The 23,972-nt window shown below is 37.9% G+C and overlaps 2 protein-coding genes across 2 annotated transcripts; one reads left to right on the top strand and one right to left on the bottom strand.

Annotated features, from left to right (window-relative positions):
• Positions 1–17,811: 17,811 nt before the first annotated feature.
• LOC134789800 (putative SERF-like protein) lies at positions 17,812–19,671 on the bottom strand. The gene is made up of 3 exons (XM_063760448.1): positions 19,410–19,671; positions 18,856–18,970; positions 17,812–18,026 (listed from the first exon to the last, which is right to left on the bottom strand). Exons 1-3 carry the CDS (start codon positions 19,414–19,416, stop codon positions 17,948–17,950), a joined length of 201 nt encoding a protein of 66 aa, XP_063616518.1. The 5' UTR covers positions 19,417–19,671; the 3' UTR covers positions 17,812–17,947.
• Positions 19,672–20,000: 329 nt separating this feature from the next.
• On the top strand, positions 20,001–23,972 carry LOC134789799 (protein N-terminal glutamine amidohydrolase). Its single transcript, XM_063760447.1, has 5 exons — positions 20,001–20,183; positions 20,270–20,423; positions 20,574–20,722; positions 21,307–21,431; positions 22,448–23,972. The coding sequence occupies exons 1-5, from the start codon at positions 20,068–20,070 to the stop codon at positions 22,555–22,557; spliced, it is 654 nt and encodes a 217-aa protein (XP_063616517.1). The 5' UTR covers positions 20,001–20,067; the 3' UTR covers positions 22,558–23,972.

The raw sequence follows: 23,972 nt of genomic DNA, 5'->3' as shown, positions 1-23,972 counted from the left end.
ATGTATATCTAAGAGGACGACACAAATTACTTAAATAAGATGGCTTCTAGATCAGAGCAGAAATCGGAATGAACGAGTACATATGTGTGTGACAGCTAGCCATAGATAAATAATTCACCAAAGAGTATTAAGCTGTGTACATATTAAGACGTTTTTGTAAGGCATAATCTTCAATACTTCCCCTTGACTTCAAAAACTTAATATGAAAAGGTTACAACTATGCTCTATATTACATCATTTTTAACCATTACACGACATTAAACATAAGTTGCAAACATATCACAGTCCTTATCCTTATTACATGCCTATTACAAAACATATTCATAACAAGTAGCAAAACATATTTATCACATCCCTATTACATGCCTATCACAGTTCATAACATGCCTACAAAAATATTACATACATTACAGTTCAATATCACAGTTAGTATCCAAAATGCAACAGTACCTACTAGCAAAAACAAAAAAAAATTAACAAGGCCTAACACATAAATGATGCCTAAACATACAATGTTGTTTTGAATTTAAACACTTTGTTAGTACATCTGCAATCATTTTCTCTGTACATAGATATTTAACAGTCATAAAACCTTTCTGAACTAAATCCTTAATAAAATGATAGCGCACATCAATGTGTTTTGTTCTTTTGTGACTAATATCTTTATTTTCAATAATTCTGTGAGCACTCTGATTATCGTTATACACAATGATATGCACCTTTACATCTGGTAATAATTCAGTTAAAAGTTGCTTTACAAAACAGAGATCTTTGGATACATCAGCTATAGACATGTATTCACTTTCAGTTGAGCTAAGGGAAACTGATTGTTGCTTCCTAGATTCCCAATTAATTACATTCGATCCAAGTTTAATTACAAACCCTGTATATGATTTCCTATCGTAACAATCATTGGCCCAATCGGCGTCGGTATATGCATTTAATACCAATTGATCACTTTTTACATAATGTAAACCGTAATTAATTGTGCCAGCCAGATACCTAAGCAAACGTTTAGCAGCTAACCAATGCGTTTTTCCAAAGCAGTTATTAAACTGACTCAGTTGGCTACAGGTAAATGCAATGTCAGGACGAGTACAAACAGACAGGTACATGAGGGAGCCTATCAACTCTCTATACTTGTATTGCTCGTCCTGCAAGGTGACATTTTCTTTCAGTAACTTATTATTGAGAACCATAGGAGTGGACACTGGCTTACAATCTAACATGTTAAATCTTTTTAAAATATTTTTGATGTAAACAGACTGATCTAAAGTCAGTGTTCCAATTTTCCTATCCCGAGTAACACGGATGCCAAGATAATTCTGAATTGGACCCAGATTTTTAATATCAAATTCTGATTCTAATAACTCCAATAATTTATTTTTACATTGGCTATCCTTGGGGTAAAATAAATAACAGTCATCTACATAGAGAGCAATAATTATAAAATCATTCTGTGTCTTCATGGTATATACACAAGGTTCACTTTTGCATTGCATAAAACCATTATCACTTAAGACCTTGTGTATACGCGCATTCCACATACGGCTAGACTGTTTTAGTCCATAAATACTCTTTTGCAAGAGACAAACCTTATCATTATTTGAACTAAAACCTTCTGGCTGCTCCATGTAAATAACCTCATCTAAATTGCCATTCAAAAATGCTGTGGTTACGTCTACGTGATCAATATTGAGATCAAGCTCATTTGCCAGGCTAAACAATATCCTAATTGTCGAGTGGCGAACGACTGGGCTGTAAGTATCATGAAAATCTATACCTTCTTTTTGAGTGAAACCTCTCGCTACCAAGCGAGCTTTATAACGAACAAAATTACCAGCCGCGTCGTTCTTCACTTTATAAACCCATTTGCACTTGACAATATTGGTATTTTTCGGCCTGTCAACCAACTTCCACACTTTATTTGACATTAAAGAGTCATACTCATCTTTCATAGCCTTGTGCCACTCAGTGGCATTAGGACTAGACATGGCCTCTTTAAATGAAGTTGGTTCCGAATCAGTAGTGGCCGTTAGCGACCAATCCGTATCACAATACCTTTTAGGGAGTACAGACCGAGTACTACGCACAGGACGCCCTGCAGATGTCGACGGCGGGGCAGGTGTCTGCGTCACAGCTTCCCCTGGAGCAGAGCCCGCGCCCGGTGACCTGTCCGCCTCACCAGCGGGACTGTCAGCGAGAGAGTCATCCTCGCTCACCGTGCAGTAGTTTTCGTCTCCCGAACCTGGAAATGTTAACGAATAATCATGTTCATTTTGTATATAACTGAAATCGTTACTTTCATTCACGACATCATTCTTATTCATGGTACTGTCATTCCCATCAGAATGGTTAACCTTGGCAATATCGCTTTTGCCCCTAGTGTTACTCTCATTCACACAAACATCCCCAACATTACTCTCATTCATGTTGGCGACATCAGGATCAGCACTCGCACCAGTGCTGCCTGTGTCTGACACAGTACTATCATTCCTGTTCCCTAAAGCTGTCACAGTACTCTCATTCCTGCTACATATATCTGTGCTACTCTCATTCACACTATTATGAATATCATTATCTGTAAAATTAAATTCATTATGAAATTCAAAATTAAAATTGTTATTATTGTCATCCCGATTAAAATTGTAAAATCTGTGCTCTAAGAATTCAACATCCCTGGATATAATAACCTTACTAGGGTCATCACAGTCAGCCAATCTGTAGCCCTTAGAGGTTTCTGAATATCCAACAAACACATAGGGCTTACACTTTGCATCCAGCTTCTTTCGCTTTACATCCTGTACCTTAGCATATGCCATGCATCCAAAAACGCGCAGGTGACTGAGGTCCAGCTTCGACCCAGTCCACACCTCCTCCGGAATCCTGCCATCCAAGGCTGCTGTGGGAGACCTGTTTTTAAGGTATATGGCAGTTGTCACTGCCTCTCCCCAGAAGCGGCGGTCCAGACCTGAATGCTGTAGCATGCACCTAGTTTTATTCATTAAACTGCGGTTAAGGCGTTCTGCCACCGCATTTTGCTGAGGACAATATGGTACAGTAGTTTGATGCACAATCCCTTTACTTTTAAAAAACATTGAAAGCTTAGTGTTTATGAATTCTTTACCATTATCAGATCTAACACAACGTACAGGTAAGCCTCGCTGCCTCTCTACCATGGTTACAAACTCTATGAAACGGTCACTCACCTCTGATTTTCTCTTCAAAAGGAACCCGAAGGACTTTCTTGAGTAGTGATCCGTGATTGTCAGGAGATATCTCGCGCCACCCAAGCTGACGGGGAGCGGACCACACACATCAGTGTGGATTAGGGCTAGGGGCTGGTCAACAGTTGTGCTGGAGGCCTTGGGAAATGGTTTGGAAGGCAGCTTGCCCTCCAAACAAGGCACGCACTTGTCAGCCTGCTGATTCTGTAATTTAAAAAGGTTAGGCACCCTATCCCTAATACTATTTAGATCTTTAGTGTTGATATGTCCTAATCGATAGTGCAAAAGCTCCTCATCAGTTACTGTGGAGCTCAAGGCTTCTTGCCTCTGCAAGGACCTTGAACTCTCCCATTTGCGCGAATCACTATCCCTAAACAACCAATAAGTACCATTTACTAACTCAGCTGCTGCTATACGTTTACCATTGAGATCTATATCACAGCCATCTTTATGAAATGTCACAACATGATCATTTTTAATTAATTCACTTACTGAAATTAAATTATTTAAGCAATCCGGCACGTACATTACATTTTTTAACAGTAATTTTTCATCTACAAGGACATCACCTTTTCCAAAACATTTCATTTTATGTTTACTAGCCGCTATAATATAACTAGTACCTGGTTTGAAGCTAATAAAGTAGTCCTTTTTGTTAAAAATGTTCACTGACGCGCCTGAATCTACACACATCACATCGCTGGGAACGACCGCCAGAGCCGTTGCAGAAAGAGCCTGCTCCACAAACATCGGAGAGCCCCTCCGTTCTCGTTTCCTCTTAAAGCAATTCTTCTTCATATGACCCGGTTTCTTGCAATAATGACACCTGGATTGCGTCCTTTTCATTGATGCAAGTGCAGTTCCCTCATCCGACGAAGACCTCCTGGACTCCTCCTGCAGAAGCCTAGCACGCACCACTTCACTGGTCAGCGTACTCGTCAAGTTCATGGTCTCCAGGTTGGACACGAGGGAATCATACTCTGAAGAAAGCCCGCTGAGCAGTATTTCCGCAACCTCCTTGTCTTCAATAGTCTTGCCGATGTCAGCCAATTGTTGGACTAGCGTAGTTGTGGCTTCAATGTACTCTGACATAGTGGAGAACGTACCGTAATCGATCCGATGAAGTTGTCGTAGGAGTAAAACTCGACGAACCAAGCCGGAGTCTTCGAATACGTCCGCTAAGCATTTCCAAGCGTCTTTGGCAGTCTTGGCATTTCTCACATATTGGTACATACACGGCTTGATATAGAGGCAGATTCGGGCAAGCGCGCGCTGGTCACGAGCGTCGCCTGCTGTCGGCCCGTTTTCCACAATTTCCCATAATCCGTCATGCATGAGCGCCATGCGGACGGCGAACTTCCATGAGAAATAGTTCTGGGGGCCGGCCAAACGTTCAATCTGCGCCCCGGAGACAGGAGTCACGTTGCACGTGTTGGTCTCGGACATAGTGTGTAGGTTATGTTGTGACTTACTGATTTGTGTCTTCTCTTCTCCGCCTTGCCTTCCTCTTTCTCGGCCTTTTTGCTGGGACCGTATAACCTATTGCACTCTGGGTGCTAGAGGATACCGAGGTTCTTACCAATCTTAGGCAGGGATGCGTTGAGGGCGGAGAAATGAAAGTCGTGTCCTCCAAATTTATGCAGCTTTATATTTTATATATAAAGCATACAAAATCTTTCGTCAGTTGATAAATAAATATGTTGATGATTATTTAGATAACTTAGGATAGGATATGTATATCTAAGAGGACGACACAAATTACTTAAATAAGATGGCTTCTAGATCAGAGCAGAAATCGGAATGAACGAGTACATATGTGTGTGACAGCTAGCCATAGATAAATAATTCACCAAAGAGTATTAAGCTGTGTACATATTAAGACGTTTTTGTAAGGCATAATCTTCAATAAACGTCAATCTCCAATTTTAGATTTATGGTGATATTAGAGCCCTCTAAATTGAAAAAATGCCCCAGAACGAAAATACTGGCCTTCAAATTGGTATTCTTGCGTCCGCACCTCATTTTATGGGTAATATCGGTCATTATCGGTGTTTGAATTCTGCGAGCCAAATTGGCGTTTGCGTCCGCACCTCCTGATTCGATCGGGCAATTGAATCAGATTGGCGAAAAATTTACTAATCTGGATACGCCTTTAGCAAACTTAAATCGGGTATTTTCAGTTCGAGAAACAGTAGTGTTTCTATTGCTTGGAACTGCCAAAATTATAAATAAAGATAAGCATATTAGGCCTTATGTATCGGACCTAATTCACTTAAGTTTGTTAATACAAATATAACAAACGGACTACAACCCGACTGCAACTTGTATGGAAACTGCACGCGGACTGCACGCCAATTGCAACGTCGGCGTGCAGTTCAACAAAATGACCCAGAACACTGGCAGTACCTAGTGCAACTCAGGTTTGGTGCAACATAGGCACACTCTGTTTTAGTAATTCGATACGTCTTGTCATCAAGACACTTGGGAGAGCAGTTGGTACGATAGAGCTGATGAGAGCTTAGGTTTGGTGCAATATAGACACACACTGGGTTGGACATCCGACTCGTCTTGATGAGCACTTAAGAGAGTTGTACCCAAGATAGAGCTGATGCTGAACCCTGGCTGTACCTAGTGGAACTCAGGTTTGGTGCAACATAGGCACACGCTGTTTTAGTCATTCGACACGTCTTGATGAGCATTTCGGAGAGCAGCAGTACCCAAGATAGAGCTCATGAGTTGATGCTAAACCCTGGCTGTACCTATACAGGGTTACTTTTTTACCGGTACAATAAATTTTACCACATCATTGGTATCGATAATAGATCACATTGCACAAATAAAAAAATATTTTTTTTTATTTCGCATCAATTAATTTATCCTTCACCAATTTAGTAACTTCTGGTTGCACTAGTTACAAGGTGTCAACGGTATGAGGTAAAAGGGGCGGGGCGGGGCGAGCGGCCGGCGGCGCACGATTTGACAACTGTTGGAGACTAAGAACGCAACCTCATTAGATAGGTTTTATTTTTCTGTTCTTACTGACATGTGTTGTCACGTCACTTCTTGATTTCCTTCAAAAATACGTTTGTGTTATTTGTTCCCGTTTTATTTAACTCTCACTTATCTTACAAATAACCATCAACAACAAAGCATCCGGGAAACTGCGAATGCAAAGTGCAACCCTTTGACCGATAAGACAGTGCGTTTGACGAAATTAAACGTGAAAATTACTTGGAAAGAATCGAAGCAAACGTACAAAAACGGGCACGGCTTTGTTTACAAAACCACGGACAGCATTTTGAACATTTACTTAAGTATGTGAATTAGTACGAGAAATGGACTCCATTAATTAGGTATGTAGGGTAGATTTCAATCATTATACATAGTTGATTCCAATTTATTAAATACGCCTCAATGAAAAATGTTGCAGACTTACTTCGTAATTTTATCAGATTTCGAGACCTTTTGTCATACTTCACACAAAGCAACATCTTCATCTTGACGGTCCTAAGCCCGTGCAAGTATGAAGGAAGAATTGGGATCAAGTAGTATTTTTTTATGTCAATACGTGTGCCGCCGCCGCTCGCTAAATCGCGCGCGATGACGTAAACAAACAGTTGCCAGTTCGTGCGTTTGCTAATTGATGCGTAAGGCATCCACATTTTCTAGTACTTTAGCGGATAAGTTCGGGCATTGGTATTTTTGTTTTTTTGTTCCCAAATAGTAGTAACAAAGAATGCTGGTATTTTTTATTATTGGCAACAATTACGTATGTTGATTTATTGTACTGGTAAAAAAGTAACCCTGTATAGTAGAACTCAGGTTTGGTGCAACATAGATAGTATAGATACACGCTGTTTTGGACATCCGACTTGTCAGAATGCGCACTTGGGAGTGCAGTACCCAAGATAGAGCTGATGCTGAACCCTGGCAGTACCTATTGGAACTCAGGTTTGGTGCAACATAGGAAAACGCTGTTTTGGTCATCCGACTCGTTTTTTTGAGCACTTGGGAGATACCCAAGATAGCCAAGATAGAGCTGTAGCTGAACCCTGGCAGTATTTAGTGGAACTCAGGTTTGTTGCAATATAGGCACACGATGTTTTGGTCATCTCACTCGTCTTGAAGACCACTTAGGAGAGTAGCACCCAAGATAGAGCTGATGCTGAACCCTGGCAGTACCTAGTGGAGCTCGGGTTTGGTGCAACATAGACACACGCTGTTTTGGACATCCGACTCGTCATGATCAGCTATCTTGGGTACTATACTCAATAGTACCCAAGATAGCTGATGCTGAACTCTGGCAGTACCTAGTGGAGCTCGGGTTCTATACAATATAGGCACACGCTGTTTTTGAGCACTTAGGAGATACTCAAGATAGAGCTGTAGCTGAACCCTGGCAGTATTTAGTGGAACTCACGTTTGTTGCAACATAGGTACACGCTGTTTTGGTCATCTCACTCGTCTTGATGAGCACTTAAGAGAGCAATTTATACGTAAGTTTATGTGCGGAGCAGCATGATTACCGCCAGTAGGTGTCCAGACGGGATAGTTTTACTCTCAATTGTGTGGTGTGGACGCATAAATAAATTCAAGGACGTTGGCTCGACGACCCAATATTATGTAGGAAAGCCAGTTGGCTTCCTTACAAAAAGTAAGTACTGGGCGACCGTGTAGGATGTAATAAGCGCCTATGAAATTGTATATTACGTGTGGATGATATTGACAATTTGATTTTGTCGTCTGGACACGTTTTTTTATGGACAAAGTAGAAGCGGTAACAGACAGGCGTACCGGACAGCGACCGGGGTCGAATTAGTAGGTATATTTCTTTCTTGCTCTCACTTATAGCTGCGTCCTTAACGGACTTATTACGTACCTACTCGATCGAACATGGAACAAACCTCGGAATGGATCAAAGTTGCACCAAAATGCCAGGTTGAAAAAGGTGAACAAATTTTAAAATTAGGGACAGACACATCGTTTTTACCACACGATTTTTTTTTAGCTGTCCTAAAGCTAATTTGCAAAACTAATGGCGCGGAACTCTTTGGGAAACAATCGGTAATTCACAACGCTTATTAACAACCCGTCTCGATTTGACCCAAGGCCCCAACGTTTTCTGTTCTCTTTGACGGCGCAGCAACTAGTATCATTTCTCTCTCCTCGCTCTTTTAAAAATGCCGTTTGTCAAAAAAGGACAACTATACTGGTGACAAGATGTACTTCAAATCAAAGTGTTGCCTTTTTTGGTGCATCCAGGCTGTGTATGTGTGCGTAAAAACGTGTATGTGTGCACTTTTAGGGATGTGAAAAGTCGATTTTAATCATGTTATATATCGATAAACGCTACACAGCGGAACGAAATAGCTATTAATTGAAGCTGCAATATCTTCGTTAAACGTAAACATAATTGAAATGCTAATGAATAATAAATATATTAGAATATAATAAAATAATTCAATTATTGCGGAACATATTTTAGTAGGTATTTATTTATTTTAATTAATTATCTGAACTTTCCCTTCGTTCCCTGCTGGGGCGTGACGATAAAATTGTGATCTGATAACCACAATAAAGAATAAAAGCGTTTTTGTTCATTTTAGGTATCGTTAAACCTTTAAAGTAAAATTAAAATTGCAAGAAATGTCGATAGTTTATCGATATGACTTTATCGACATGGCTACAGCAAGGTGGTGTTAAATTGTTAATCGTACACTAAACAAAAATGGCAACAGTGACAGCTCGCTGAGGCGTCATCTAAGTATATCATATATCTATGATTTGACCTTACGCGGAGGCTCTTAAAGTCATGGAAAAAAATCTTGCTTGCGGCCAGCCGAGTTTTTCGACATACTTAGGTTACCGATTTTATAGCGAATTTTGCTCTCTTGCACGCCAGATTTGTCGGCCAAGCCGAGTTGCTCCTTAGCCGCGATCCTGAGACCTAACTGTCAAAGTGTTATAAGGGGCCTCGTGAAAGCCGAAAACTAAAAGCATCCTATCAAGTAGCGCTTTCGAGTGAAGCCAAAGAGCGAGCGATAGAAGAGTCGTGATTACATGCATAGATTCAATTTCAAGCCACTCTTTTGCAGTGTGGCGTAAGGTCTTATGCGAGGTCTTCTGCCTTATGGCAAAGTTGATCAACTTCCTTAGGTAATTACACTTGGGCGTGGATCCAAATCTAAGCTTTCCTCTTTCGCAGCTGGGCCTTCTGCCTTGCTCACACTTCACATTCACTTGGTCAATTCCAAGCTCTGCTTTCTTGCATCTTTTCTGTATGAAAACATCAACCTCGCTGAAACCCTTAAATATCGAGCCCTATGCGAAGCTAGGCCGATAGAAAACTGTCCCATCCCTTCTCTGTATGAAATCCTGGATTTGCGCCTGGTTGGAACTAAAAGTAAAAATGTACAACTGTCTATCAAATTGCGTTTTTTATATCGAAAAATTTTCGCGCTCGCTTATTCGCTCGCGTTTACAATAACATTATAAGATATGATAAAGGGGCATTTCCATTTAAAGTTGTACCATGACTCACTTGACGAGTTGAAAATATAACTTGGATTATTTGGTACTTTTTTATGTAATTCTATGAGTAAATATATTCTAGTTTATGAAACACAAAAGAGAATCGTCATATTTTTAGCATAAACCAGTTAAAATTAATATTTAATAGGATGAGGGAGGTTTTTTGCGGTCCGTTTGGTTACAAATGGTTTTTGATATAGTGACTAAAATACATACTTGAAGCAAATGTTTTTATGTTTAAAGCATAATAATGTTAATAAACAACCTAAAAACAATTATCATTGACCAATTTAGAGCAAACATTTTTCATAAAAGGGAATTTTAGGCGGTTTGGTTACGAGGTGGCCCCAAATCGTACGTTATTTTTAGGTTTATTAAATAGTTATTGGCATTACTGCCATGTGACGAATAACAATCATTAGAATTAACAAAACATGTGATTATTGTCAAAAAAATTAAATGTTTTAGCTTATAAACTTTGAATAAACAATAAAAATACTTTTGAAATCAAGGGGACATTTCCAAATGGACACCCATGTAACTTAATGGACAAAGTAAAGACGAAATCACAATAATCAAAAATTTACACAAATACTCAGCGAATAAAAAAAGGAGGCCTAAATATGTACTAAAATCAGTAGATAGAGTTTTAAACATAAGGAACTCAATTTTACTTAATAAAATATGACTTATTAATTGCACATGAATTAAATAAGTATAGACAAAGTCACGGTAAAAACTATACATACTCAATGTGCGTGCGACTTTACCGTGTCCGTTTCGGTTACATTTTTCTAGTCCGCCTATATGTTACGCTTCAAATTGTAACCAAACGGACGTAACGATTTGTCTGATCCAGAATTAAATCTATTCAAAATAAAACAAAACTAACCGCAATGTTCAACTTATTGACTTGACAAATAACTATATGAAACATAGTTTTATTTAATATAAACAGTGTTTTAGCTACTTAAAGTTCAAGCTGCATAAACAGTTGAACAAAACGGACAAAACATTGAGTAAACTTACAGGTCGCACGCCAGCACGCCTTGGAGGTTGCGAATTGACTGTTTTAAATCAAATTTGACGTTTAAACAAGCTTTATCTATGGTCACAGGGTTTCCAGGATGTAAAAAAACCTAAAATATTGGTAAAAAGTATTTCGCTAAGTAGCGAAAACTGCGTAACCAACCCGGACTATGTCCGTTTCACGATTTCGCGGGGACAACGTTTTTATCGAAATTAAACCCTATTATTGATGTTTTTAAAGCTCTTTTTCATCAATAACACATTTTTCAACATTTAAACTATGCCAGGAATGCATTACTTGGTGTTGCCTTCATAGAAAAAATATGTGTAAAAGTCCATCAAAAATTGAAGTCGGTGAAGGGGACAGTACTACGGGGTCATTTTATCATATCTAAAAACTTGATTTTAAGTAAGAAAAAAGTGATTTATTGTGCATTAAACTTCATAAATGATGTGTCTATATAATATATTTCAATAAAAAACATCATTTGCCCAGTTAAAAAATTCGTCTTAAGAGTAAATTGCAAAAAATGCAAGGGGACATGCGAAAAACTCGAGGGTACAACTTTAAATGGAAATGCCCAAAGGTGACATTCGGGTGGCGACTGCAGTAGCATTACTCTGTTGTAAAGTAGGGTGGATCGAAATTTTTTTTCTTCGATTTTGCCTAAGGCGGGGTTGTAAAAAGATAGTCTAAGGAAACATAATTAAATGTTCGTATGGACACTTTTCGAAATTATTAGTAGAAGTACTGCCGCAAGCCATCTGAAATATTGCCAAAAATATAAAAATCTTGTTTAAGTACAATTTTTGTAGGAAAAATATATTTTATAATGAAATTACAGTTTTTATTGACATTTTACATGCTTATAATATCAAAATACCAAATTAAAACAAACAAATACGTAGTACCTAATCAATTTGCACGTTAGATTTATTCTGAAATTCAGAGTACAATTATGCAATTTTGTAGTCTTTTTTCGTATTAAATGCAGGCATTACGCGACAAGAATCAAGCTTATTTTGTATCCACCCTTCTCGTTTCTCTAGCCCACATACAGCAGTACAAGATTCTGTTACTATTTTTATGCTCCTTTCAGTAGCTTGAGTGTGGCAGGGCATCAAACAGAACTTGGGTAAGATTTTAATTTCCACTAATTTCAGATCAGTAAGGCACTGGGAAATAATATCTGTCTCGAACTGTTTCGTCACTGGTGGTTCAGATACCTGTTTCCAATCAATCAAATCGTAATATTCTTCGGCTCTGAAGTTAAACTTTGGCAATCCAAATACTCTGATAGGCTCAGAGTCTGAAGAGCTTTCTCTGGATTTGATGATACGCTTAAGAGCCAACGCTCGGACATGAAATCTATTATCAGCTAACATGGCTATTAAAATATTTTCACCATGGCCGAAATATCCATTGCGTTGAATTACAGGATCAATCACCTTCTTAAGATTGTTTGGGAGGTATCGTGTCAGCTTAATTTAAGTATATCACGATATTTACTGTGATAAGCTTTTATTCTTGCTAAGATAGTACGTCGTTCCACTATTGGTATAGATGCTTTCATCCATATGTGTTCGATATCGGTTGCAACAATGTTACTTGTTTCCTTCACCAAATCTTGGAAACGTTTCGTCGAAGATTTAGAAACGTAAATAAAATGTTCCATCATATCATATGACGGTATGTCGGTAAAGTATATTTTGGTAATTCCTTGCCAGTACCAAACACAGGACACACTTTATCATGATTACGCAAACTCATTATTACATTAGGCAATAGAAATTCAAAACAACTAATAACAATACAGTGCAAGACGTTGGCGCATCAAAATTAAAAACGCTGGTAGTATATTGATGCTAAAATTAAGTCAAGCTATTATGAGGGTACTTTGATATTTTTTTAGAATAATGCAGCAACAATTTATTTTTAATATATAAAGATGTATTTGATTATTCAGAAAACGTTTTATAAGTGGTATAGTATATTAACAGAGTCCGTGTAACAAGGATATCATGAAGTGAAATTTTTGATATATAATAATACTTCATTGGGCTTGCGGCAGTACTTAAAATTATCCAATCTTGCTCATATTCGACATTAGCTTTATTTTGCCATCACATTAACTTTTTGGAGGCCCGCCATTTTGAAATTCGAAAAAAAAAATTTTTTCATACAAAGGCGATCCACCCTATTGTAAAGCCCCCTCCAGACTATGCGCGTGAATCGCGGGCGAAGCCGCGAACGCGAGTGTGGAGTCGATTTCGCTGTCTGCGAAAATCGACTCCACACTTGCGTTCGCGGCTTCGCCCGCGATTCACGCGCATAGTCTGGAGGGGGCTTAAGGTTACTGCTGCAGCACTGTAAATTTTCGTGATAAAATGATGTGACTGATTTCCATACTAAAAGTAAAAATGTTCAACTGTCTATCAAATTGCGTTTTTATATCGAAAAATTTTCGCGCTCTGTTCGCTCGCGTTTTCAATAACTTTCTAAGATATGATAAAGCTGACATTCGGGTGGCGACTGCAGCAGCATTACTCTGTTGCAACGTTACTGCTGCATCACTGTCAATTTTCGTATTAATATGATGTGACTGATTTCCATACTAAAAATAAAAATGTACAACTGTCTATCAAATTGCGTTTTTATATCGAAAAATTTTCGCGCTCGCTTCGCTCGCGTTTTTAATAACATTCTAAGATATGATAAAGGTGACATTCGAGTGGCGACTGCAGCAACATTACTCTGTTGCAACGTTACTGCTGCAGCACTGTCAATTTTCGTGATAAAATGATGTGACTGATTTCCATTCTCAGCTGTAATGAGGCAATGAACGTCACTCAACTTACCAAAAAGTTCAATGTAATCTCGATTACCCTACGGAGAGGGGGCACCATGGTCTAGAAATGCTTAGGGCATCAAAATATCTTAATCCGGCACTGGTTAATAGTCAAATATTTTTCCCGAAGGACCGAACAAATTTGGAACATAGCAAGTTAGTTCTGCAATTAGGATGCACAGGCTAGTATTCACTGCGAAAAATCGTAAATATGTACAAATTTTCCAAGTTAAACGTGAATAAAATAATTAAAACATTTGGAGACCATCATATGCTTGAAGATTTTACAAAATCCCGGCACAGAAGCGGCCCGGCCAATCCAGAAACAAAAGTATTGTCATGCGGCTGTTAAAATCAAAAAATTATTATCGGTTCGCGAAATTCCTAAGACAGCAGGCGAAGCCCCCTCCAGACTATGCGCGTGATTCGCGGGCGAAGCCGCGAACGCGAGTGTGGCGTCGATTTCGCAGATTGTTCACGCCTTCGCGCCTTGTTCTCCGTTTTTTGTCGGTATTTCGGCCCGCGTCAAAGGAGACGCGAAGCGCGAACTTGCAAGACTCCACATTACACACTATTTTGGCTCTTCTGTGGAAAGATAAATATTAATTATATTGTGATTATATTATATTAAGCAGCTATATTTTACGGTTTCACAAGAAAACAAAATGGATAAACAGCTAAATCACGTATGATGCCATAGATAACTAACAGTTAAACTCGATCAGCTGATGCTTTTCCGCCATCTTGCCGCAAACCAAACTGCGAAATCGCCGTGAAGTGTGCGAGGTGTGAGTGTGGAGTCACACGCCAACTTCGCGATATGTTCGCTCCGCGACGTCGCGCCGCGATTCACGCACACAGTCTGGAGGGGGCTTTAGAGTAGGCACAGATTAAAAAATAAGAAGTATGTACAATAAATGGACCCATAAAAAGAAAAAAAATGGACAAAGCAATCGAAAAAAAGAAGCGTCAAACTGTACTACATTTTACATTAAGATAAATTTCGTAGCATTTTAATGGACAACGGAAAATGCGTAAAATGTTGCTGTAGTTTACCAATGGCCCTGATGCTACCATGCCGTTGTAGGAGATCATATATTCGACGAGGAGAGTAACATCAAAATTGACCAATTCATGAAGAAATTCTTTGTCTGGCAGGCAATATTGGTTCCTGTGGCCTTAAAAAGTTTGTTCTATTTTGCGACATGAACTTTGGTTGCGACATTTACAGAAAATAATGCATCCAATAACGAGTACTTTCCGTCTATCAGACGCATAATGTCACCTCTTCATTTCGGCCTGATTTGGCAAGTGCCCACTATGCTGGTCAGAAAGTGAAGCTACTGAATTTGAAAAACATTGATTTCGTTCAAAAACAAGTCATCTCATCTAATTGCCCAGAGCTCCACCCCATCGAGTGGCACTAGACCAATGTGAAGATGCACTTAAAAAAGGATAGATGAGAAGCTAAAACATTGAAAGAATTCAAACGAATGTTGTTTACAACTTGTCAAAAAGTGTCAAAAATTGATGTGCAGGCACTTGAACGGCGCAACCGTGTAAAAGTACGAAAATCTTACCGATGTTATTATATTATACTTCATTTACATTAAAATGTTTTGCGTTGGTTTCCGTTTTTATTATATTTATCTAAATAAAGCGATTCCAGAATTAGAAAAATGTAATTTATACTTTTTTGTGTGTCCGCTTAATAAAATGAACAGTCCTTACTCGCCGCCTGCAACAAAATTGAAACTTATCACCGCGCACGAACGGTGAATATTCTTTGCGCGAGCGCCACGTGACACGACTATCGTGCGGTCGAGAGGCAGCCCACTGCCATACACCTGCCGGCCCGCGCGGCGCGCCGGCCAAATGTACCGAAACTGCGTAGTGACACCCCCCTGATAATAGCTAGCCCTTATAAGAGCTACCTCAACAATTTTAACACCCTGTGCATGCAACATATGTGTAGCATTTTAGGGTACATATGATACGTGCATGCACCACTAATGATGCACGACCCCGTCGACCCCATATAAACTTAAAGCATTGCCAAAATTTACACGTGTGAGCTAGGTCTTTTTTATTTGCATGCACATACTGGCTATGAACCTTTTGACAAAAACCAGGGAGGACTCAATTTCTGGTTCCTAGGTACATAGGGAACGTGTTAACGCTTATATTACCAACGGGCTAATCTTTACTTTATGGACCGTCGATTTGGAGGGTGTGTTGGGTATGGGGGGGTAGAGGGTGCAAAGGGCTACCCCCCAGTCCAACCCCCATGGCGCGGAACCCCATGGTTATGGAGATATCCATGGTTAAAATTTGTATGAAATTACTATGAAATAAAGGAGAAATGTCATAGCAGATGTCGATAGGTGCCGTTTTGTGTTAATTTATATTACCTTTGATACCACACCACCATCCTCAAGGTCACCAAAATCTCAAGGTCACGTAATTTATGGTCACCAAAATCTTTGGTCACCAGAATCTCAAGGTACCCAAAATGTCTATGTCACTTAAAACCGAATCAGAGCACCCCACTATCCACGTGGTCTTGTCTGTCCTACCCCTAGAGAGCAATTCCAAAAACGGAGGCGCGGAAGGGCTGCTCTCCGCAGCGCCGGAGCTAACCCAGATCCACCTCAGCTCGCGACCTCAGGGGTGACGAAGCGCGCCCCCCCCCCCCCCCCTCACCCCGCACCCCCTCCCCCTTCAAATTTTGCTGTAATCCCTTATTTCATAGTAATTCCATACAAACTTTAACCATGGATAACTCCATAACCATGGGGTTCCGCGCCATGGGGGTTGGACTGGGGGGTAGCCCTCTACCCCCCCTCCCCCCCTCCCCACCCCAAAACTCGACGGTCCATAAAGTAAAGATTTACCCCTTCGTCGCCTGTTTCAGATCCTGTTGCTCGATTCCACACACATGATCAAATGTGTTATTTTTCACTTGATTAGACATAATATCATACCGAAGAATAATATCGTAGACCGACAAGAAATTGTAGAAATTAAAAAGTGGCAACATCGAAGTGTCGTCCCGTTTTCTGATTGATTTGACAGGGACAACAGTACGATGTTGCCACTTTTTGTAATTTCTACAATAAGGAATATTACGCAAAACTCTGCGTAGAGGGCGTCACTACTGTCACTAGGTCAATCACATGGCCTACCGTGAACCACGACAATCGAAAATTCGGTTTCTGCCTCTCTATCATAGTCTAATAAAACATGGTCTTCCATTCCCAGAGTGACACGGGCCTACGTCACAACAACATGGCCGCTATATATAGCGCTATCGCATATTATCATATAGCGCTGTCGCATGATGACGTAGGCCCGTGTCAGTTAGGTGACCTAGAAAAGACGGGAATGGAGTACCAGGCGGAGTATATTATTATACCATGCTCTCTATCACTCTTGCCTATTCGATCGATAGAAAGGCAGATAAAGAAATTTCGATTTTCGCGGTAGACCACCTGTAAACAAACCGCCTTGATGCATCAATGCCATAGTCAAAACTTGTCAAAAAACTGTTTACTAGTAGGTATGTATAAGTTACTCTATGGTTTACTAAACAAATTAGTGCTGCACTCTGGCGGCAGAACATTGCAATACTCCGTACATACAATGTACGTTTTAGCAAATAACAATGTTACAAACTGACAATTATTTGTCATGTCATAGTGATTAATTTATTTTTTATATTTGTCCTTTTGGACAGACCACGACTATACGCCCTACTGCCGTCTTTTAGTTATATTTCTATTACAACAGACTGGATATTACAGATATATAAAAATCTAAAATCTAGAATGTTGAATCTAGAAACAAAAAAGTTGTTTAAAACAAAATTTACCAGGGATTATTTTTCGTTTTTCGTATGCCAATAACATTATGTATAAGAATTTGAGTAAAGGATTAGATAAAATTAAATAAACAACACCGATACTTTGTACTTATTCTAATACTTTATTGTACAAAAAAGGGTTATTTTGAGTAGTAGTATACATACATACAAACATATTCAGTCAAATTAACTTGAATCGTTGCATAAATGCTAAGATACAGAGGATGCTATTTAGCACGCTATTCAGATCATAATAGTATTGTGAAAAGCTTGTGAACCGATGCTTACTTATAATACAAAGAAAAATCTTAAAGGTGTTATTATTAGCTTTATGTTGGAACTCAGAATTTACAACATTTCTTATTTAAATTGCTTGTTATGTTATCACTTGAACCATTTCACCTCTTCAATAAACTTATTTCCTTGTGATTGTTCATAAGAATGAAATATTAATTTACGGCTTGTTTCTGATGGACACCTTCTTGTTCCTCCTTTTTCCGTTGTTTCTCTCTCATAAGTTCTGCATCCCTATGAACAATAGAAAAACACAATTTTAATCCATCCCACTCAAGTTTTTTAAGAACTACCAGTGTAGAGGATGGTGTAAATAGAAGAAATATTCATTAACCTTTTGGACGCCAATGATCGATATATCCGCACTGCAGGTTCAACGCCAAAGACTGATTAATCGGTCATAGACCACAGAGCAACATAGACCTACGTGCATATGCATAAAGTTCAATTTCAGTTTAGACACTTTGGTGACGTGCGTCCGGGTGACTGCTTTTGTGTTTGACACGGCGTCGAAAAGGTTAACAATTCCAATAATTTTATACATTGGAAAACTGTTTAGAAAGTAAACAGTAACTTGCTGTCTATTTGAATTGGTGTTTGATCAATTATTTTTAGCTGTTATTTTATTCAATACCAGGAGAAAACATGCCAACTTTGAGTAAATTGCATTAAATGCTTAGTATATAGTTGATAATAGAATGGGCTTATACTACTACAATAAATGATTAATGATATTGTATCCTTTAACCTTTTGAATGCCAAGAACACCTTAAGTCGTTGTGACTAGTTGTAACCACCGCGCCATGAACAACTAGAACCTTCAAAGTAACCTTCACACTTTCAAGTAAGGCTTACATTAGCTCACTTGTACCTGAGACCTTTACGTGTCAGTGACGTTATTGTTTATAAAGGGGCCGACAGGTTACCAGTTCACCAGACGATATCAGCCTGTCAGTTGTTCGGAGCTGTCAAATTTTGCGTTTAACTGACAGGTTGATATTGTCCGGCGGACTGGTAATCAGTTTCTTTGCGTAAAGCGTTAAAACCAAAGATACAAGCTCACCTATGTTTCCTTTCAGATAAAGACATCCCTGTCTTATCATTAGCATTTTTCTTCTTGGACAACTCCTGCTGCTTCTTCTGGTTCTTAGCGCGAGCCAAATCTCTTTGATTTCCACCTGCAAACAAGTAAAATACACTACATCCATCGCCCTGTTCCTTTTTGCTGTATTAATGTTTCTGCTTATCGTAGCATAACATTGATTTCACAGAAAATTACTATGAAAATTATTTTACATTAGGTGTTTTAATGAAAAGGTAATGCAAATAATAATATAATGTATTCAGTTATTTGTTTAGTAATTATACTGTCGAGTGTCCATAAGGTATATAACGAATTTCATGTACACAAACGCAGTACAACAACAAATTAATAATTGTAATAATTTTCTAGTGACGAAGCCTTTTGTGTACGTTACTCAAGAGTCTCAAGACTAGATTATTCCATGAAATTAGATCATAAGGAGAAAGATTGATATCTGTTGTAAGGCTATCAAAAAAATGTTCAACAAAAACTAATTTATTTTCGTTTACAAACAAATTCGGTGAATTACTTACGGGTCATCGTGGCTCGATTATATTAGTACCACAAGGTCGAAATCACGAAATTTGGTCTTCTCAGAAGTGGCACAAAGTCCGGACGATACGCTAGTCCGGCCGAAACCTAAGACAACGCACCGCCCACCCCTTATGCACAATGAAAGGAACTTTGAAAACAACAAATATAACAGCTGGCTTCGAAATAAAAACCACCAACTAGCCACAAACAATAAAATGGGCGACAATGTGAAGAGGAAAATGGTGGTCAATCCAATGAAAATGAAACGAGTATTGTTGCCATTACACAACTATAAACGCTAATATGTAATAACAGACGATCGAACATGTCGCATCTTTAAGGTATGGGATACAAGATGTCCGTGGTTTGGTAACATCCGGACGTGTGAAAAGTTTTAATGTCCGTGTTTGTGTCTTGTTTCGTTTCGAGTCATAATTTATTAAAAAAAAATTGAAATTGAAATGGCGTAATTTCATTTTTAATTTCCCATTAAGTAATATTTATCGTCGCAATATTTAATTTTCAGTCCATAATCATTAAATTCATAAGTCAACATTTTATATATATTTCTGTTTCTTTAGTAGATTATGCGCCGGATCGATTTCAGGTAGTGAACATAGGTAGTGAATCAAAACAAAGAACTTGCAATCTGTCAAAATGTCGGTCAACGCTCAAGTACATTTGACCAAAAATGAAAACATTAAAATAAACGATAAAACTCTTAAACCCCTATTTTCCAAGCAAGCGGAGTGTTCATATGTGTCTTGTTATTGGTATGAAATATACTTTTCTGGAGTATTTTTATTTATTTGGTGTATTTGGGTTGTTTGTCTAATGGTATATTTTATTGTTGTTACAGCGAAGAAAATGTATGGAAATTGTGTCAGGATGTGTCGCTAAGAATACCGGAAGAGTTGGATCGGTGCTTCGTGGTATTTATATCTAACCCTTGCCGCACGGTGCCTCTCTGGAAACAAAGGGCTGGGCGCGAGGAAGATCGTCTCGTCATATGGGTGTGTACAATTTTATTATTTGTGTCACGCTTACTTTAAGTTGCGCAACGTCTGGAGGCGCGCTAAATAACTCTAAATGCCAAAGCATCACATATTTGTTCATTTATGTATTTGTGCTCTTATCTTGAACTAGTTTTGGTTGATTTACAGGACTATCATGTGATATTCTTGTACTCTTGGGACTGCAAGACTTGCCTAGTCTACGATCTGGACTCTGAGTTGCCTTTTCCAACATTCTTCCATAAATATGTCACTGAGACATTTCGTACAGATCAGGTGTTAAAATCAGATTTTCACAGGTAAGCAATAAACACAACTGGGGGCCTAGCCATGATGACAATCGTTAGGGGTCTTCCATTAATTACGTCACACGAATTTCTAGGTTTTTTGAAATTATTGGTTACTGATGAAGTTAAAGCGACGTCACAAAGTTTGTGACTCCCCCCTAAACGTGTGATGTAATTGATGGATGACCCCTTAGAAGAGAAATGGATAGTACTATGGAAGAGTGATAGAGAACAATAGCATTTCATTTCGTTTTCTGCGAATGATTGTCATCTTGGGCCCTGCATAGGCTCCTAAGGCCCAAGGTCCTACATATAGTACTGCTTAAGTTCACTGAAATGTAAAACATATTCAATTGGAACAGAGTTGCATTTCTTTTGTTTCATTAAATTTTCTAACAAATAAAAATCAACTCTATTCCCTGCACTATAGGTTCAAATTTCAGCGGCAAATTTTGTGATTTTCATTTGTATGGCTGGGCCTTAGGAGTATATGTTGTTGACTATAATCGCAAACCTCTTATCACCTTCAAAGAGGATTGCGACTTTAGCCAACAATATGAAATTATTTTTACAGCATGGTTTTTTTTTTCTTTTAGATTCTTTCGTGTTGTGCCTGCAAAACAATTCTTGCAACATTTTGCATCTGATCGTCGTCACATGAAGAGACCTGATGGATCATGGATTAAGCCCCCACCTCCATATCCAGCCATCTGCACCTCAGGTAAAACATTATTAAGATTATATATTATTTATGGTTTAACTAGACCAAGGTATGATTGGTTATACTTTTGAAACATCACATAAGTTAGATTGATCGGTCTAACTGACAATAATATTCTGTGGGGTTTGTTTCATTCAGTTATTTTAAAATGGCTGTATTTCATAGCAAATTTTATGCAAACCAAATGTCAGTTCTTAAATCACTAAAATGGTTAATTAGCACAAGTCTTGTAAGAGCCTGTTCCCACTTGTTGGATTTTAATTGGATGTCCCAGTTGCAGGCATATCTGTGCCGGGCAAGTGTAAATAGCTTCTGAAATATATTTTGCCACTGGGCCAACATCCGACAAGTGGGAATGGCCTGTATAAGTGCAATAGTTTGTATGAATTTTTATTTATTGATTTATATGGTTACCTATTTACTTTAACATGTCTTTGTGTGGTTCAACTAGAGAGAGAGAGAGAGAGAGAGAGAGAGTCTTTATTTGTGAAAACACAGGTACAATTAATGATCTTATATTACAGTTTCGTAGTCTCACCATGCTCTGCCAATAGTGGCGTACAAATACTATAATACTACTTATAAACATACAACATGCATTATTTTAAAATTTACAATTTGTAAATTAAATATTAATCATTAGAACATAGTCACAAAATTTAGAACATAATCATACTTAAGAAATAAAATTTATACATACATTTAATTTTCATTCAAATAGTCGCTTATTTTATAATAACATTTTTCGATTAATAGTGCAGTCAGTTGTTTCTTAAATTGTGATAGTGGTAATGTTTTTAAACAATCAGGAATTTTTTTATATATTCTGGTTGCCATTCCAAAAATACTTTTCCGCATCAATGTGGTGTTCCGTTGCTCATTGTGCAACTTCTGGTCATATTGTGATCGCGTTGGATATTTGCGGTACTCTGAGACTACCGCAAATATCCGCAAATAACGAATAATTAACTTCCTTTTATATTTGATAATCTAAGTTAAAATCTTTACTCTTCCAGTGGCAACGAACAACCTAGATGAGTACATCAACATGGATATTGGATCAGGATTGGGCCAAGTTTTGAGTCTGACAGAATTTGTGCAACGGTTTTATAAGATAGAGAAGTAGTACTAACGAGAACCAGTTGTGGTGCATGCCTGCCTGAGAAAAACTGTAGTTAAATGCAAAATTTTATCATATACATTTTGAATGTAACTATGAAGGCTGTAAGAAAAAATACAACTCAGGCAGACAACACCATTAGATAGTCAAATGGCGCATTTGTTAATTTAAAATTTTCCATGGCAGAGATCATGGTTTTAGTTGATTATGTTTTAGTAATCTTTGTTAATTATTTTGTTGTTCCTGTGATTATTTAATTATTTATTACTTTAAAATGTATTAGTACCTAAAGTCAATCTATAGCTTATAAATAAACAGAGCACAGTGAATTTCAATTTTGCCCACCTATTACACAAAGAAGTGTCTTGCACAAGAAAACTATGAATAACCACTCATTTTAAAGCCACTTAAGTTATTGGTCAAATTTCTATGTACTATGTTAGTTTATCTTTCTTTAAACCTTTTATTCATATCTTCATCTTTATCTTTGATCTTATGTTCATAATATTTTTTAGTTCAATCAATATAAAATTAGTGTGTAACATACATAGGATTGTTGACCAATGAATAATTCTCTAATTATTGAATAGTAAAATATGTATTCAACATTGAATTATTACATAAATGTTATCAAATATTTCTATTCCTTCGAAGATAAGCTGATGCCTGTATTTAGATAGAACAATTCTAAAATTACTTAGTAGTTTTAAAGAGATGCTAGTGCTTTACATCTCAATTTTATAAAAGCATGTAAGTTAGGTATAGGGAACTTGTGCTAACATTGGTCGACCCTCCAAATTTTAACCACCTATATACTCCACAGTAATTTTGACGGCTGATATTAGAAAGGTGACTAAAGTTAGGACATGTTAGCCTACAATATATATCAATTCATATACATATATGTCTGTAAAGTTAATTGTTTTTCTGTTTCGTTGATATGAAGAGTATATTTTATCTCTACCTCTTGTTCTCGTTTTGACTGAATAAGTAATCCTTATTTACGGATTGTACGTTACCTTGAGTGATAAAATAAAGTTTAAGTAATTTATTATATGTAGTAGCGTTAACGGTCACGAAGTAGCTTTTGTATGTTGTTAAATCTATTGAATAATTTTTGTATTAACTTTTATACACTCTTTTTATCCTGCCCTAGCACCCTTAGCAGTTAATAAGAGACAAATCTCAAATATTACATACTTAGTGTAAGTTGAAAGTGAAACTGCTTATTGTTGAAAATATTTGCGTAAGTGCATTGGATAAGTGTTTCTGTTATGTTATATAAATTTGTCTATTTTATGAACACATGTTAAAGCTTCGTGCGTCATGTCATTGAAATCAGACATTGTAATTTGTCCCCCTTGCACGTCGCATGTGATTGTATTCCCTTGCTCATAAACTTTCGTCCTTTTACCCAAATA

Source organism: Cydia splendana, chromosome 4 (assembly GCF_910591565.1).
Source record: "Cydia splendana chromosome 4, ilCydSple1.2, whole genome shotgun sequence".
NCBI lineage: Eukaryota > Metazoa > Arthropoda > Insecta > Lepidoptera > Tortricidae > Cydia > Cydia splendana.
Note: the sequence above shows the minus strand (reverse complement) of the source record. Positions and strands in the feature narration are given on the sequence as shown.